The 13,809-nt window shown below is 46.5% G+C and overlaps 1 protein-coding gene across 1 annotated transcript in view; it reads left to right on the top strand.

The window, feature by feature from the left end:
- Positions 1-12,151: 12,151 nt before the first annotated feature.
- Positions 12,152-13,809, top strand: part of LOC129869623 (netrin receptor DCC-like) — a 210,404-nt gene continuing 208,746 nt past the window's right edge. Inside the window, exon 1 of the mRNA XM_055944208.1 lies at positions 12,152-12,684. Coding sequence (XP_055800183.1) covers positions 12,597-12,684 — 88 coding nt within the window. The 5' untranslated portion in view covers positions 12,152-12,596. The remainder of the gene's footprint in view (positions 12,685-13,809) is intronic.

The following is a 13,809-nucleotide window of genomic DNA, read 5'->3' as shown; positions in this document are numbered from 1 at the left end:
TCTTCCTGGGGTTTATTATGGATCCCCATGAGTTCCTGCCAAGGCAGCAGCTACTCTTCCTGGGGTTTATTATGGATCCCCATGAGTTCCTGCCAAGGCAGCAGCTACTCTTCCTGGGGTTTATTATGGATCCCCAATAGTTCCTGCCAAGGCAGCAGCTACTCTTCCTGGGGTTTATTATGGATCCCCATGAGTTCCTGCCAAGGCAGCAGCTACTCTTCCTGGGGTTTATTATGGATCCCCATTAGTTCCTGCCAAGTCTGCAGCTACTCTTCCTGGGGTTTATTATGGATCCCCATGAGTTCCTGCCAATGCAGCAGCTACTCTTCCTGTGGTTTATTATGGATCCCCATTAGTTCCTACCAAGGCAGCAGCTACTCTTCCTGGGGTTTATTATGGTTCCCCATTAGTTCCTGCCAAGGCAGCAGCTACTCTTCCTGGGCTTTATTATGGATCCCCATTAGTTCCTGCCAAGTCTGCAGCTACTCTTCCTGGGGTTTATTATGGATCCCCATTAGTTCCTGCCAAGGCAGCAGCTACTCTTCCTGGGGTTTAATATGGATCCCCATTAGTTCCTGCCAAGGCAGCAGCTACTCTTCCTGGGGTTTATTATGGATCCCCATTAGTTCCTGCCAAGGCAGCAGCTACTCTTCCTGGGGTTTATTATGGATCCCCATTAGTTCCTGCCAAGGCAGCAGCTACTCTTCCTAGGGTTTATTATGGATCCCTATTAGTTCCTGCCAAGGCAGTAGCTACTCTTCCTGGGGTTTATTATGGGTCCCCATTAGTTCCTGCCAAGGCAGCAGCTACTCTTCCTGGGGTTTATTATGGATCCCCATTAGTTCCTACCAAGGCAGCAGCTACTCTTCCTGGGGTTTATTATGGATCCCCATTAGTTCCTGCCAAGGCAGCAGCTACTCTTCCTGGGGTTTATTATGGATCCCCATGAGTTCCTGCCAATGCAGCAGCTACTCTTCCTGGGGTTTATTATGGATCCCCATGAGTTCCTGCCAAGGTAGCAGCTACTCTTCCTGGGATTTTATTATGGATCCCCATTAGCCAGGTCATCACCTACTCTTCCTGGGGTTTATTATGGATCCTCATTAGCCAAGACATCAGCTACTCATCCTGGGGTTTATTATGGTTCCCCATTAGCCAAGGCAGCAGCTACTCTTTCTGGGGTTTATTATGGATCCCCATTAGCCAAGGCAGCAGCTACTCTTCCTGGGGTTTATTATGGATCCTCATTAGCCAAGACATCAGCTACTCATCCTGGGGTTTATTATGGATCCCCATTAGTTCCTGTCAAGGCAGCAGCTACTTTTCCTGGGGTTTATTATGGATCCTCATTAGCCAAGTCATCAGCTACTCTTCCTGGGGTTTATTATGGAACCCAATTAGTTCCTGTCAAGGCAGCAGCTACTCTTCCTTTGGTTTATTATGGATCCCATTAGTTCCTGCCAAGGCAGCAGCTACTCTTCCTGGGGTTTATTATGGATCTCCATTAGTTCCTGCCAAGGCAGCAGCTACTCTTCCTGGGGTTTATTATGGATCCCCATTAGTTCCTGCCAAGTCGTCAGCTACTCTTCCTGGGGTTTATTATGGATCCCCATTAGTTCCTGCCAAGGCAGCAGATACTCTTCCTGGGGTTTATTATGGATCCCCATTAGCCATGTCAGCAGCTACTCTTCCTGGGGGTATTACGGATCCCCATTAGCCAAGGCAGCAGCTATTCTTCCTGGTGTTTATTATGGATCCTCATTAGCCAAGTCAGCAGCTACTCTTCCTGGAGTCCAAACGAGGTTAAAACAGTTACATCACAACAAAACAACAACAGCCTACATCATAAAAAGAACAACACATCAAACCAGACACCATTACAATATTCCTCTCTAAGTACACATTAACTATTTAGAATTCACAATATTACAATACCACACTACCACAACATCACAATACCACACTATTACAATACCACAATACCACACTATTACAATACCACAATACCACAATACCACAATATCACAATACCACAATATTACAATACCACAATACCACAATACCACAATATTACAATACCACAATATTACAATACCACAGTACCACAATATTAGAATACCACAATATTACAATACCACAATACCACAATATTACAATACCACAATACCACAATATTACAATACCACAATACCACAATATTACAATACCACAATACCACAATATTACAATACCACAATACCACAATATTACAATACCACAATATTACAATACCACAATATTACAATACCACAATATCACAATATTACAATACCATAATACCACAATACCACAATATTACAATACCACAATATTACAATACCACAATACCACAATACCACAATATTACAATACCACAATATTACAATACCACAATACCACAATTTTACAATACCACAATACCACAATATTACAATATCACAATATTACAATACCACAATATCACAATATTACAATACCATAATACCACAATACCACAATATTACAATACCACAATATTACAATACCACAATACCACAATATCACAATATTACAATACCACAATATTACAATACCACAATACCACAATACCACAATATTACAATACCACAATATTACAATACCACAATACCACAATATCACAATATTACAATACCATAATACCACAATACCACAATATTACAATACCTGTCACGATCGTGTACTGGAGAGAATGAGGACCAAGGCGCAGCTGGATATGAACACATCTTCTCTTTTTTTATTTAAAAAAAAACGAAGATGAACACGACACAAAACACTTTACAAACTAACAAAACAACAAAACGACCGTGAAGCTACAAACGTTGTGCATAGACAGACAGGCTACAAACGTTCTGACATAGACAATTACCCACAACCAATGAGAGCCTATGGCTACCCTAAATAAGGCTCCCAATCAGAGACAACCGAAATCAGCTGTCTCTAATTGGGAACTCATTCAGGTAACCATAGACTCTCCTAGAATACTAACCACCATAGACAATGCTAAACATCTACACTCAACACAAAACCATATACTACACCCATTAACCCCTTTACCAAATAAACACCCAAAACAACAAAACATAAACATTCCCCATGTCACACCCTGACCTAACTAAAATAATAAAGAAAACAAAGAATAATAAGGCCAGGGCGTGACATAACCCCCCCCTTGAGGCGCGAACTCCGGGCGCACCATTACACAGTCTAGGGGAGGGTCTGGGTGGGCTCCCCTCCACGGTGGCGGCTCCGGCTCTGGTCGTAGTCCCCTCGTCACCACAGTACCTAACCACCTCCTAGGCCTCCTCCAAACGACCCCCCTCCACATTAACCCCATTGCATTCAGGGGCAGTTCCGGACTAAGGGGCAGTACCAGGGTAAGAGGCAGTACCAGGGTCAGGGGCAGTACCAGGGTCAGGGGCAGTACTAGGGTCAGGGACAGTACCAGGGTAAGGGGCAGCACCAGGGTAAGGGGCAACACCAGGGGAAGGGGCAGCACCAGGGGAAGGGGCAGCTCCAGGGGAAGGGGCAGCTCCGGACTGAGGAATGACAGCTCCGGACTGAGGGACTGCAGCTCCGGACTGAGGGACTGCAGCTCCGGACTGAGGGACGGCCCATGGCTGGCTGACAGATCTGGCTGCTCATGGCTGGCTAACAGATCTGGCTGCTCATGGCTGGCTAACTGATCTGGCTGCTCATGGCTGGCTGACGGATCTGGCTGCTCATGGCTAGCTGACGGATCTGGCTGCTCATGGCTAGCTGACGGATCTGGCTGCTCATGGCTAGCTGACGGATCTGGCTGCTCATGGCTAGCTGACGGATCTGGCTGCTCATGGCTAGCTGACGGATCTGGCTGCTCATGGCTAGCTGACGGATCTGGCTGCTCATGGCTAGCTGACGGATCTGGCTGCTCATGGCTAGCTGACGGATCTGGCTGCTCATGGCTAGCTGACGGATCTGGCTGCTCATGGCTAGCTGACGGATCTGGCTGCTCATGGCTGGCTGACGGATCTGGCTGCTCATGGCTGGCTGACGGATCTGGCTGCTCCTGTCTGGTTGGCGGCTCTGGCAGATCCTGTCTGGTTGGCGGCTCTGGCAGATCCTGTCTGGTTGGCGGCTCTGGCAGATCCTGTCTGGTTGGCGGCTCTGGCGGATCCTGTCTGACGGACGGCTCTAGCGGCTCCTGTCTGGCTGGCGACTCTAGCGGCTCCTGTCTGGCGGACGGCTCAGTGGGCTCATGGCAGACGGGCGGCTTTGCAGGCTCATGGCAGACGGGCGGCTTTGCAGGCTCATTGCAGACGGATGGCTCAGATGGCGCTGGGGAGACGGATGGCTCAGATGGCGCTGGGGAGACGGATGGCTCAGATGGCGCTGGGGAGACGAGCAGTTCAGTCAATGCTGTGCAGACGGCAGACTCCTGCCGGCTGAGGCGCACTGTAGGCCTGGTGCGTGGTGCCGGGACTGGTGGCACCGGGCTGGGGACACGCATCTCAGGGCTAGTGCGGGGAGCAGCAACAGGACGCACAGGACTCTGGGGACACACAGGAGGCTTGGTGCGTGGTTTAGACACTGGTGGTAAAGGGCTGGAGACACGCACCATATAGCTAGTGCGTGGAGGAGGCACTGGTGGTACTGGATTGGGGCGGGGAGGTGGCGCCGGAAATACCGGACCGTGCAGGCGTACTGGCTCCCTTGAACGCCGAGCCTGCCCAACCTTACCTGGTTCTATGCTCCCCGTCGCCTGACCAGTGCGGGGAGGTGGAATAACCCGCACCGGCCTATGTAGGCGAACCGGGGACACCATGCGTAAGGCTGGTGCCATGTACGCCGGCCCGAGGAGACGCACTGGTGACCAGATGCGTTGGGCCGGCTTCATGACATATGGCTCAACGCTCAGTCTAGCCCGGCCGATACGTGGAGCTGCAATGTACCGAACCGGGCTATGCACGCGTACAGGAGACACCGTGCGCTCTACTGCGTAACACGGTGTCTGCCCGTACTCCCGCTCTCCACGGTAAGTACAGGGAGTAGGCGCAGGTTTCCTACCTGACTTCGCCACACTCCCTTTAAGGCCCCCCCAAAGAAATTTTTTGGGTTTTCCCACAGGCTTCCTACCGCTTCGTCGTGCTGCCTCCATTCGCCGGTATCCCTCCTCGCACTGCGCCAGAGAATCCCAGGCGGGCTCCGGCACTCTCCCTGGGTTGATCGCCCACCTGTCGATCTCCTCCCACGTAGTGTAACCCAGATCCTTTGTAGGTTCCTTTTCCTGCCTCCGAGCTAGCTCCTCATATCGCCGCCTCTCTGCTTTCGCTGCCTCCAGCTCAGCTTTGGGGCGGTTATATTCTCCTGGTACCTCCCGGTCTAAAATTTCCTCCCATGTCCATAAATCCTTGTATTGCTCTTGTTGCCGCTGGTCATGCCGCTTGGTCCTATGGTGGGTAATTCTGTCACGATCGTGTACTGGAGAGAATGAGGACCAAGGCGCAGCTGGATATGAACACATCTTCTCTTTTTTTATTTAAAAAAAAACGAAGATGAACACGACACAAAACACTTTACAAACTAACAAAACAACAAAACGACCGTGAAGCTACAAACGTTGTGCATAGACAGACAGGCTACAAACGTTCTGACATAGACAATTACCCACAACCAATGAGAGCCTATGGCTACCCTAAATAAGGCTCCCAATCAGAGACAACCGAAATCAGCTGTCTCTAATTGGGAACTCATTCAGGTAACCATAGACTCTCCTAGAATACTAACCACCATAGACAATGCTAAACATCTACACTCAACACAAAACCATATACTACACCCATTAACCCCTTTACCAAATAAACACCCAAAACAACAAAACATAAACATTCCCCATGTCACACCCTGACCTAACTAAAATAATAAAGAAAACAAAGAATAATAAGGCCAGGGCGTGACAATACCACAATATTACAATACCACAATACCACAATATCACAATATTACAATACCATAATACCACAATACCACAATATTACAATACCACAATACCGCAATATATTAGTGTGTGTGTGTTTGTGTGTGTATGGGTGTGTACATTTTGTGTGTTAGACTGTGTGTTTGTGTGGGTGTGGCTCTTCAAAGTCCACGTGAGATGTCATGAGATGTTGTTTTATCTGTTTTTATAATCAGATTTTTACTGACGTGGAAGAGTTCACTACTGAGTGTTTCCCAGAGTCTGTTCTGGACTTGGGGACTGTGAAGAGACCCCTGGTGGCATGTCTTGTGGAGGGTATGTATGGGTGTCTGAGCTGTGTGTTAACGGTTTGAACAGACAGCTCGGTGCTTTCAACACGGCAATACCTCTACTTCTTCTCTACTTTGAACCAGGAGGGATCGGGGCATGCATGTTATTGATATTAGCCCTCTGTGTACGTCTAAGGGCCCAGCCGTACTGCTCTGTTCTGGATCAACCGGACTTTTTGAAATTCTACCTGGTTTAGTGTAGACAGGCTTCCATTAAAGAACACCCTCTGGTGTTCTCTTAGATAGGCAACTCTCCATCTACGATAGGAGAGAGGATGTCAAGCCGTAACATATAGTTTTTTTTATCATAGGGCACTTCTTTTGAGCAGAGCCCTATGAAATAGGGTGCTATTTGGTATCCGGGATCGTTACGTCTAGGATATGTTTTTCTGTCTTTTGTTTACTATATGTCACAGAAGAAATAAGACATAATGTTTTAGGGACAGAATAAAATCAAATCAAATGTATTTATATATAGCCCTTCGTACATCAGCTGATATCTCAAAGTGCTGTACAGAAACCCCCAGCCTGAAACCCCAAACAGCAAGCAATGCAGGTGTAGAAGCACGGTGGCTAGGAAAAACTACCTAGAAAGGCCAGAACCTAGGAAGAAACCTAGAGAGGAACCAGGCTATGAGGGGTGGACAGTCCTCTTCTGGCTGTGCCGGGTGGAGATTATAACAGAACATGGCCAAGATGTTCAAATGTTCATAAATGACCGGCATGGTCAAATAATAATAATCACAGTGGATGTCGAGGGTGCAGCAAGTCAGCACCTCAGGAGTAAATGTCAGTTGGCTTTTCATAGCCGATCATTAAGAGTATCTCTATCGCTCCTGCGGTCTCTAGAGAGTTGAAAACAGCAGGTCTGGGACAGGTAGCACATCCAGTGAACAGGTCAGGGTTCCATAGCCGCAGGATAACCATATTGTCAACATAGAGGTATTGGCTCAATGTGACCATTTTGTGATTTGGTAGGAATATCAAATCAAATCAAATCAAATGTATTTATAAAGCCCTTCTTACATCAGCCGATGTCACAAAGTGCTGTACAGAAACCCAGCTTAAAACCCCCAAACAGCAAGCAATGCAGGTGTGGAGGCCATCAGGCCTAGATATATCAATAAAACCCAATCATTATGATACTCAGAACAATGCAACAGAACCAAACTCTATTGGTCCACTAATGCAACAGAACCAAACTCTATTGGTCCACTAATGCAACAGAACCAAACTCTATTGGTCCACTAATGCAACAGAACCAAACTCTATTGGTCCACTAATGCAACAGAACCAAACTCTATTGGTCCACTAATGCAACAGAACCAAACTCTATTGGTCCACTAATGCAACAGAACCAAACTCTATTGGTCCACTAATGCAACAGAACCAAACTCTATTGGTCCACTAATGGTTGCGTCTACCTAATTAGACATCCCATTCCTCCTCTCTTATCCACCTTCTAGTCACCAGATTCCCAGAAGTTTTTTGCAGAAGACTGTTTCCAGAAGTAGAGAGACATGCCCTCACTTATCTGCATCAGTGGAATATTAAACCAAAACTATTTAGTCAATTCGGAAATTAATTCAGTGATTTAATTTATACAAAACTTTAGAATTTGTACAACTCATAAATTAAATTAAAATAAGTACATTTGGAAAGCATTTAGACACTTTGATTTTTGCCACATTTTTTATGTTATGGAATGGATTAAATCCATCCATAACATAACATAAAATGGATTAAATCCATCCATAACATAACATAAAATGGATTAAATCCATCCATAACATAACATAAAATGGATTAAATCGTTGTTTTCTTCTCATCAATTTACACACAATACACCATAATAAACAAAGTAAAAACAGTATTTTTTCGTGTTGTAACGAATGTCGTCGGGAGAAGGAGAAGAGGACCAAGGTGCAGCGTGGTAAGTGTTCATATTACTTTAATAAAATATGAAACACTTGACAAAACAACAAAAACGACAAACGAACAGTCCTGTAAGGTGAACACACAAAACAGAAAACAACCACCCACAAGCACAGGTGGGAACAGGCTACCTAAGTATGATTCTCAATCAGAGACAACGGTAGACAGCTGCCTCTGATTGGGAACCCTACCAGGCCAAACACATAGAAATACAAAACAAGGTCACCATAGAACACCAGACATAGAATGCTCTACGGTCAGGGCGTGACAGTACCCCCTCCCCCCCAAAGGTGCGGACTCCGGCCGCAAAACCTGAACCTATAGGGGAGGGTCTGGATGGGCATTTCACCGCGGTGGCGGCTCTGGTGCGGGACGTGGACTCCGCTCCACCTTAGTCTTGGCCCACTTAGGTGGCGCCTCTGGACCCTTACCGCCGACCCCGGGCCGGGGACCTTCGCAGCGGGCCCCGGATAGGAGGACGGCTCTGGACCCTTACCGCCGACCCCGGGCCGGGGACCTTCGCAGCGGGCCCCGGATAGGAGGACGGCTCTGGACCCTTACCGCCGACCCCGGGCCGGGGACCTTCGCAGCGGGCCCCGGACAGGAGGACGGATCTGGACCCTTACCGCCGACCCCGGGCTGGGGACCTTCGCAGCGGGCCCCGGACAGGAGACCTTCGCAGTGGGCCCCGTACAGGAGGACGGCTCTGGCTGCTTTCAACACAGGTTGAAATATCCAAATGAACTCTGAACAAACTATGTTAATGTCAAAAAGCATTAAACATTTATGGCAATTTAGATAGCTAGCTTGACGTTGCTAGCTAATTTGTCCAGGGATATGCCCCTAAAAATCAATGATGAGATGGCACATGGGTATATGTTCCTAAAAAACAATGAGGGGTTGGCAGAGGCGGGACTTGCAGCACATCAAGCTTCACAAATAGAACCAAGTCATATTTTAGCGCCTGTCTGCGCAGACGCTCGTTGACGCACGCGAACAGTGTGGGTGCAATGCTTGAATAACACGTATGTGTAAATATATTTTGCAACGCTCGAGCATGACGCGACGCGACGCGTGTGATTTAGCATGTTAGGCTTGTTATCCAGTTGGAAGGTGAACCTTCACTCCAGTCTGAGGTCCCGAGAGCTATTGAAGCAGGTTTTCATCAAGGATCTCTCTGTGCTTTGCTCTGTGAATAAACCCTAGCCCTAACCTTAACCCTAACCCAACCCCAACTCCATACTGAGACAGATTAAACCAGCAGGGCTAGATGGGGACTGTGTCTGTGTACTATGGTAATAGGCTACATCATTACTAATGTGTTGACTGAAGCAGTTCTCTCTAGTGGGTTTATTCTGTACTCCATTTTGTATTTTGTCTGTGCGTTGGGGCTTACAGAAGAATAGTAGTGGAATGGAAGAGAGGGTGACAGGGAAATAGCCCTTAGTTCCGTACAGTATTTATGCCTTACAACACTGAACATTCAATTTATTCTTAGTGACAATATAATTTAAAAAGTAAATATATTTGTAAATTTAAAAAAAAGTGTGACTGATCATTTAAGTTGCTGTTTTCATTTCTTGCTTAGCTATAGTCGTTTTTCAAGTTGTTGCTTGAAGATGGTAAAGCGCTAAGTTTAGTTTTTAGGTCACGGATAAGGTTATCATCACGCTTCTGTAGTTCACCAAAGCACTTCTGATTCACTTTATCCCCTTTGACCTCCTCGTCCTCTTCCTCATCCTTCTCCACCACCTCCTCTTCCTCTTCCTCGTCCTTCTCCACCACCTCCTCATCATCTTCCTCATCCTTCTCCACCACCTCCTCATCCTCATCCTCTTCCTCGTCCTTCTCCACTACCTCCTCATCATTTTCCTCATCCTCATCCTTCCCCACCACCTCCTTATCCTCTTCCTCATCCTTCCCCACCACCTCCTTATCCTCTTCCTCATCCTTCTCCACCCCCTCCTCATCCTCATCCTCTTCCTCATTCTTCTCCACCACCTCCTCATCATTTTCCTCATTCTTCTCCACCACCTCATCATGCTCTTCCTCATCCTTCCCCACCACCTCCTCATCCTCATCCTCTTCCTCGTCCTTCCCCACCACCTCCTCATCCTCTTCCTCATTCTTCTCCACCACCTCCTCATCCTCATCCTCTTCCTCATTCTTCTCCACCACCTCCTCATCATTTTCCTCTTCCTCATCCTTCCCCTCCTCATCCTCATCCTCTTCCTCATTCTTCTCCACCACCTCCTCATCATTTTCCTCATTCTTCTCCACCACCTCATCATGCTCTTCCTCATCCTTCCCCACCACCTCCTCATCCTCATCCTCTTCCTCGTCCTTCCCCACCACCTCCTCATCCTCTTCCTCATTCTTCTCCACCACCTCCTCATCCTCATCCTCTTCCTCATTCTTCTCCACCACCTCCTCATCATTTTCCTCTTCCTCATCCTTCCCCACCACCTCCTCATCCTCTTCCTCATCCTTCCCCACCACCTCCTCATCCTCTTCCTCATCCTTCCCCACCACCTCCTCATCCTCTTCATCATCCTCCTCCTCTTCCTCTCCACATCAACCCCAGAACCTGGCCTTGATGAACATCATCTGTGGGATCTGAGTCCCGTACGCTGACCTATTGAACCCAGGTAGGACTATTCCTCTGACCTGGTAGTTTATTGAACCCAGGTAGACTATTCCTCTGACCAGGTAGTTTATTGAACCCAGGTAGACTATTCCTCTGACCAGGTAGTTTATTGAACCCAGGTAGGACTATTCCTCTGACCTGGTAGGTTAATGAACCCAGGTAGACTGTTCCTCTGACCTGGTAGGTTATTAAACGCAGGTAGACTATTCCTCTGACCTGGTAGGTTAATGAACCCAGGTAGGACTATTCCTCTGACCTGGTAGTTTAATGAACCCAGGTAGACTATTCCTCTGACCTGGTAGGTTAATGAACCCAGGTAGACTATTCCTCTGACCTGGTAGGTTAATTGAACCCAGGTAGACTAATCCTCTGACCTGGTAGGTTAATTGAACCCAGGTAGACTAATCCTCTGACCTGGTAGGTTAATTGAACCCAGGTAGACTATTCCTCTGACCTGGTAGGTTATTGAACCCAGGTAGACTAATCCTCTGACCTGGTAGGTTAATGAACCCAGGTAGACTAATCCTCTGACCTGGTAGGTTAATGATCCCAGGTAGATTATTCCTCTGACCTGGTAGGTTATTGAACCCAGGTAGACTATTCCTCTGATCTGGTAGTTAATTGAACCCAGATAGACTAATCCTCTGACCTGGTAGGTTAATGAACCCAGGTAGACTATTCCTCTGATCTGGTAGTTAATTGAACCCAGGTAGACTAATCCTCTGACCTGGTAGGTTAATGATCCCAGGTAGACGAATCCTCTGACCTGGTAGGTTAATTGAACCCATGTAGGACTAATCCTCCTGTCTTAAGACAACATTAACCCACTAGGCGCTTAACAACAGCCTGACACAAATCTTCACATTGATTTCCCTGTCATGTTTTCACGCTGTATACCATTTTAGCTAAAAATTATTTCCTAGATTTGTTGGATAATTGTGCATAAATCAGAATAGTTCACATTCACAATTATTCCTGTAATATGTATGACTTTCTTATGGGTGAATACTTCCTCTCTGTCACTCTTCATCATTGGTAAAAATGTAATATCCTAGCTTCCAGAAAAAAGTCAAATAATTTGATTTGTTCCACCACACAGTGTAGGTGGCATGACCTCATGACTCTGGAGAGTGGAGATTAATCGTATTTATAGTTCTTAATTTGACCAGAGATGGCAGGCGAGCTCTCTCATTCCCCTCAACCAGCCTGGAATCCTAGCTAGAACACTCCGTTGATTCCATAGTTCCATCGATCCTGCAAACGCTCCAGTCCGTTCCAGTGGAGTTTATGTCACTCCACTCTTTACCTCCAACACCGTTAGATCAATGAATTCGCGTACCCATCTCTTCTCTCTCACTGGTCTCCCACAGTGAACCACTGGACAGCTCCCGTTACGAGTATCCGGAGCCTGCATGTCCTTTCCCAAGTCTTGGGGATTTCTACCGCGTTACGCTTGGAGCCCTTGCGCAGAAAAAGATGGAGAACTAACGGTTTTAGTTGTTGCTTCATAACTTGGAAACTTATCACCGCAGTACCTGCTTTTTGTTGCTATTGTATTGGGAGATTTTTTTGGGGGGAGCAACCGGTTCCATACGCACGGCGTTAACGAACTGATTCGTGCGTTGTGTGGTTTTATAGAGAAGGATTTTTTTGTGATAGTGGGACTAGTGTCGCTCAGCGGTGAAGCGCAATCATGGAGGGATCATTTGGATGTATTTGCCTGAAAATACTTTCGGTATTTGTCTGGTTATGCTATCTCGCCGGCGATTCAACATCATCTAGTAAGTCTCTGAATACAACATATTTCAATGTCGAAACATGTCAACTATGCGGGTGTGCGTGCGCACAAAAAGAAAAGAGACGCTGTGTTGTGTGTTGCATACAGATGTATTTCGTTGACACATCGGCTGTAGGCTATTGCTGGAGGTAGGCTTCCATTGGATGCGTATTGGTCTTCGTACTGTTGCAGAGAAGCCAACAGCTTCACGCTTGACTTTTACTCGGGTTTTATAAAAATGTTGCTGCCTTTTTCCGTCTGTTTAACATTTTCCTGCATATCTTAGTCTACGTGTTTCACGCAAACTAATTACTTCTCGTTGTATTATTTTTACAACCCTGTTGATTTGCTGATTGGCTAGAATGAAATAACTCTGAATTGGCAATTTGCTCCTGGTCGAATCTATTCTCTCTCTTTCTCTCTCTCTCTTTCTCTCTCTCTCTCCTTTTCTCTCTCTCTCTCTCTCTCTCTCTCTCTCTCTCCTCTCTCCTCTCTCCTCTCTCTCTCTTTCTCCTCTCTCTCTCTCTCTCTCTCTCTCCTCTCTCTCCTCTCTCTCTCTCTCTCTCTCTCTCTCTCCTCTCTTTCTCTCTCTCTCACTCTCTCTCTCCTTTTCTCTCTCGCTCTCTGTGTGTAGGTATAATAATATCTCTGAACCTCTATATTTAGACTTCACAATAAAATGTGTTATAGTAACTATAATAACCTTTTACATTGATGTTCATTGAGGGAATACAGTGTATTTGTGTCAATAGGTCACCTGCTTGAGCCTAGTAGACTGACTATGTAAATCTAACCACATTTAATCAAGCTGATCTAGGCTGGTCTACTGCCTATATAGCCTCTATAGTACTCAACTAGTGGCATAGCCTTTATCCTACCCACCCCCCACCCTCATCTCCACCCAGACACAAAACACATCCATAGTCCTACCTCGTCATTATACACTAGTACAGCGTTATTATCAGGTCAACGACTAGCAGGTGGGTTTGTCATTGTAGTACTGAGCGTTAGTGCTTTTTGAGGTCGGTTGTGTTTCGGTCCCATTCTTCTTCTTTTTTAAACATTAAATGCACTATGCATTATGTGGGTTGAATGGTATGACAACATAGAATAAAACAATGAATACAAG

This window comes from Salvelinus fontinalis, chromosome 2 (assembly GCF_029448725.1).
Source record: "Salvelinus fontinalis isolate EN_2023a chromosome 2, ASM2944872v1, whole genome shotgun sequence".
In the NCBI taxonomy this organism is placed as follows: domain Eukaryota; kingdom Metazoa; phylum Chordata; class Actinopteri; order Salmoniformes; family Salmonidae; genus Salvelinus; species Salvelinus fontinalis.
This window is presented reverse-complemented; position numbering and strand designations above follow the sequence as displayed.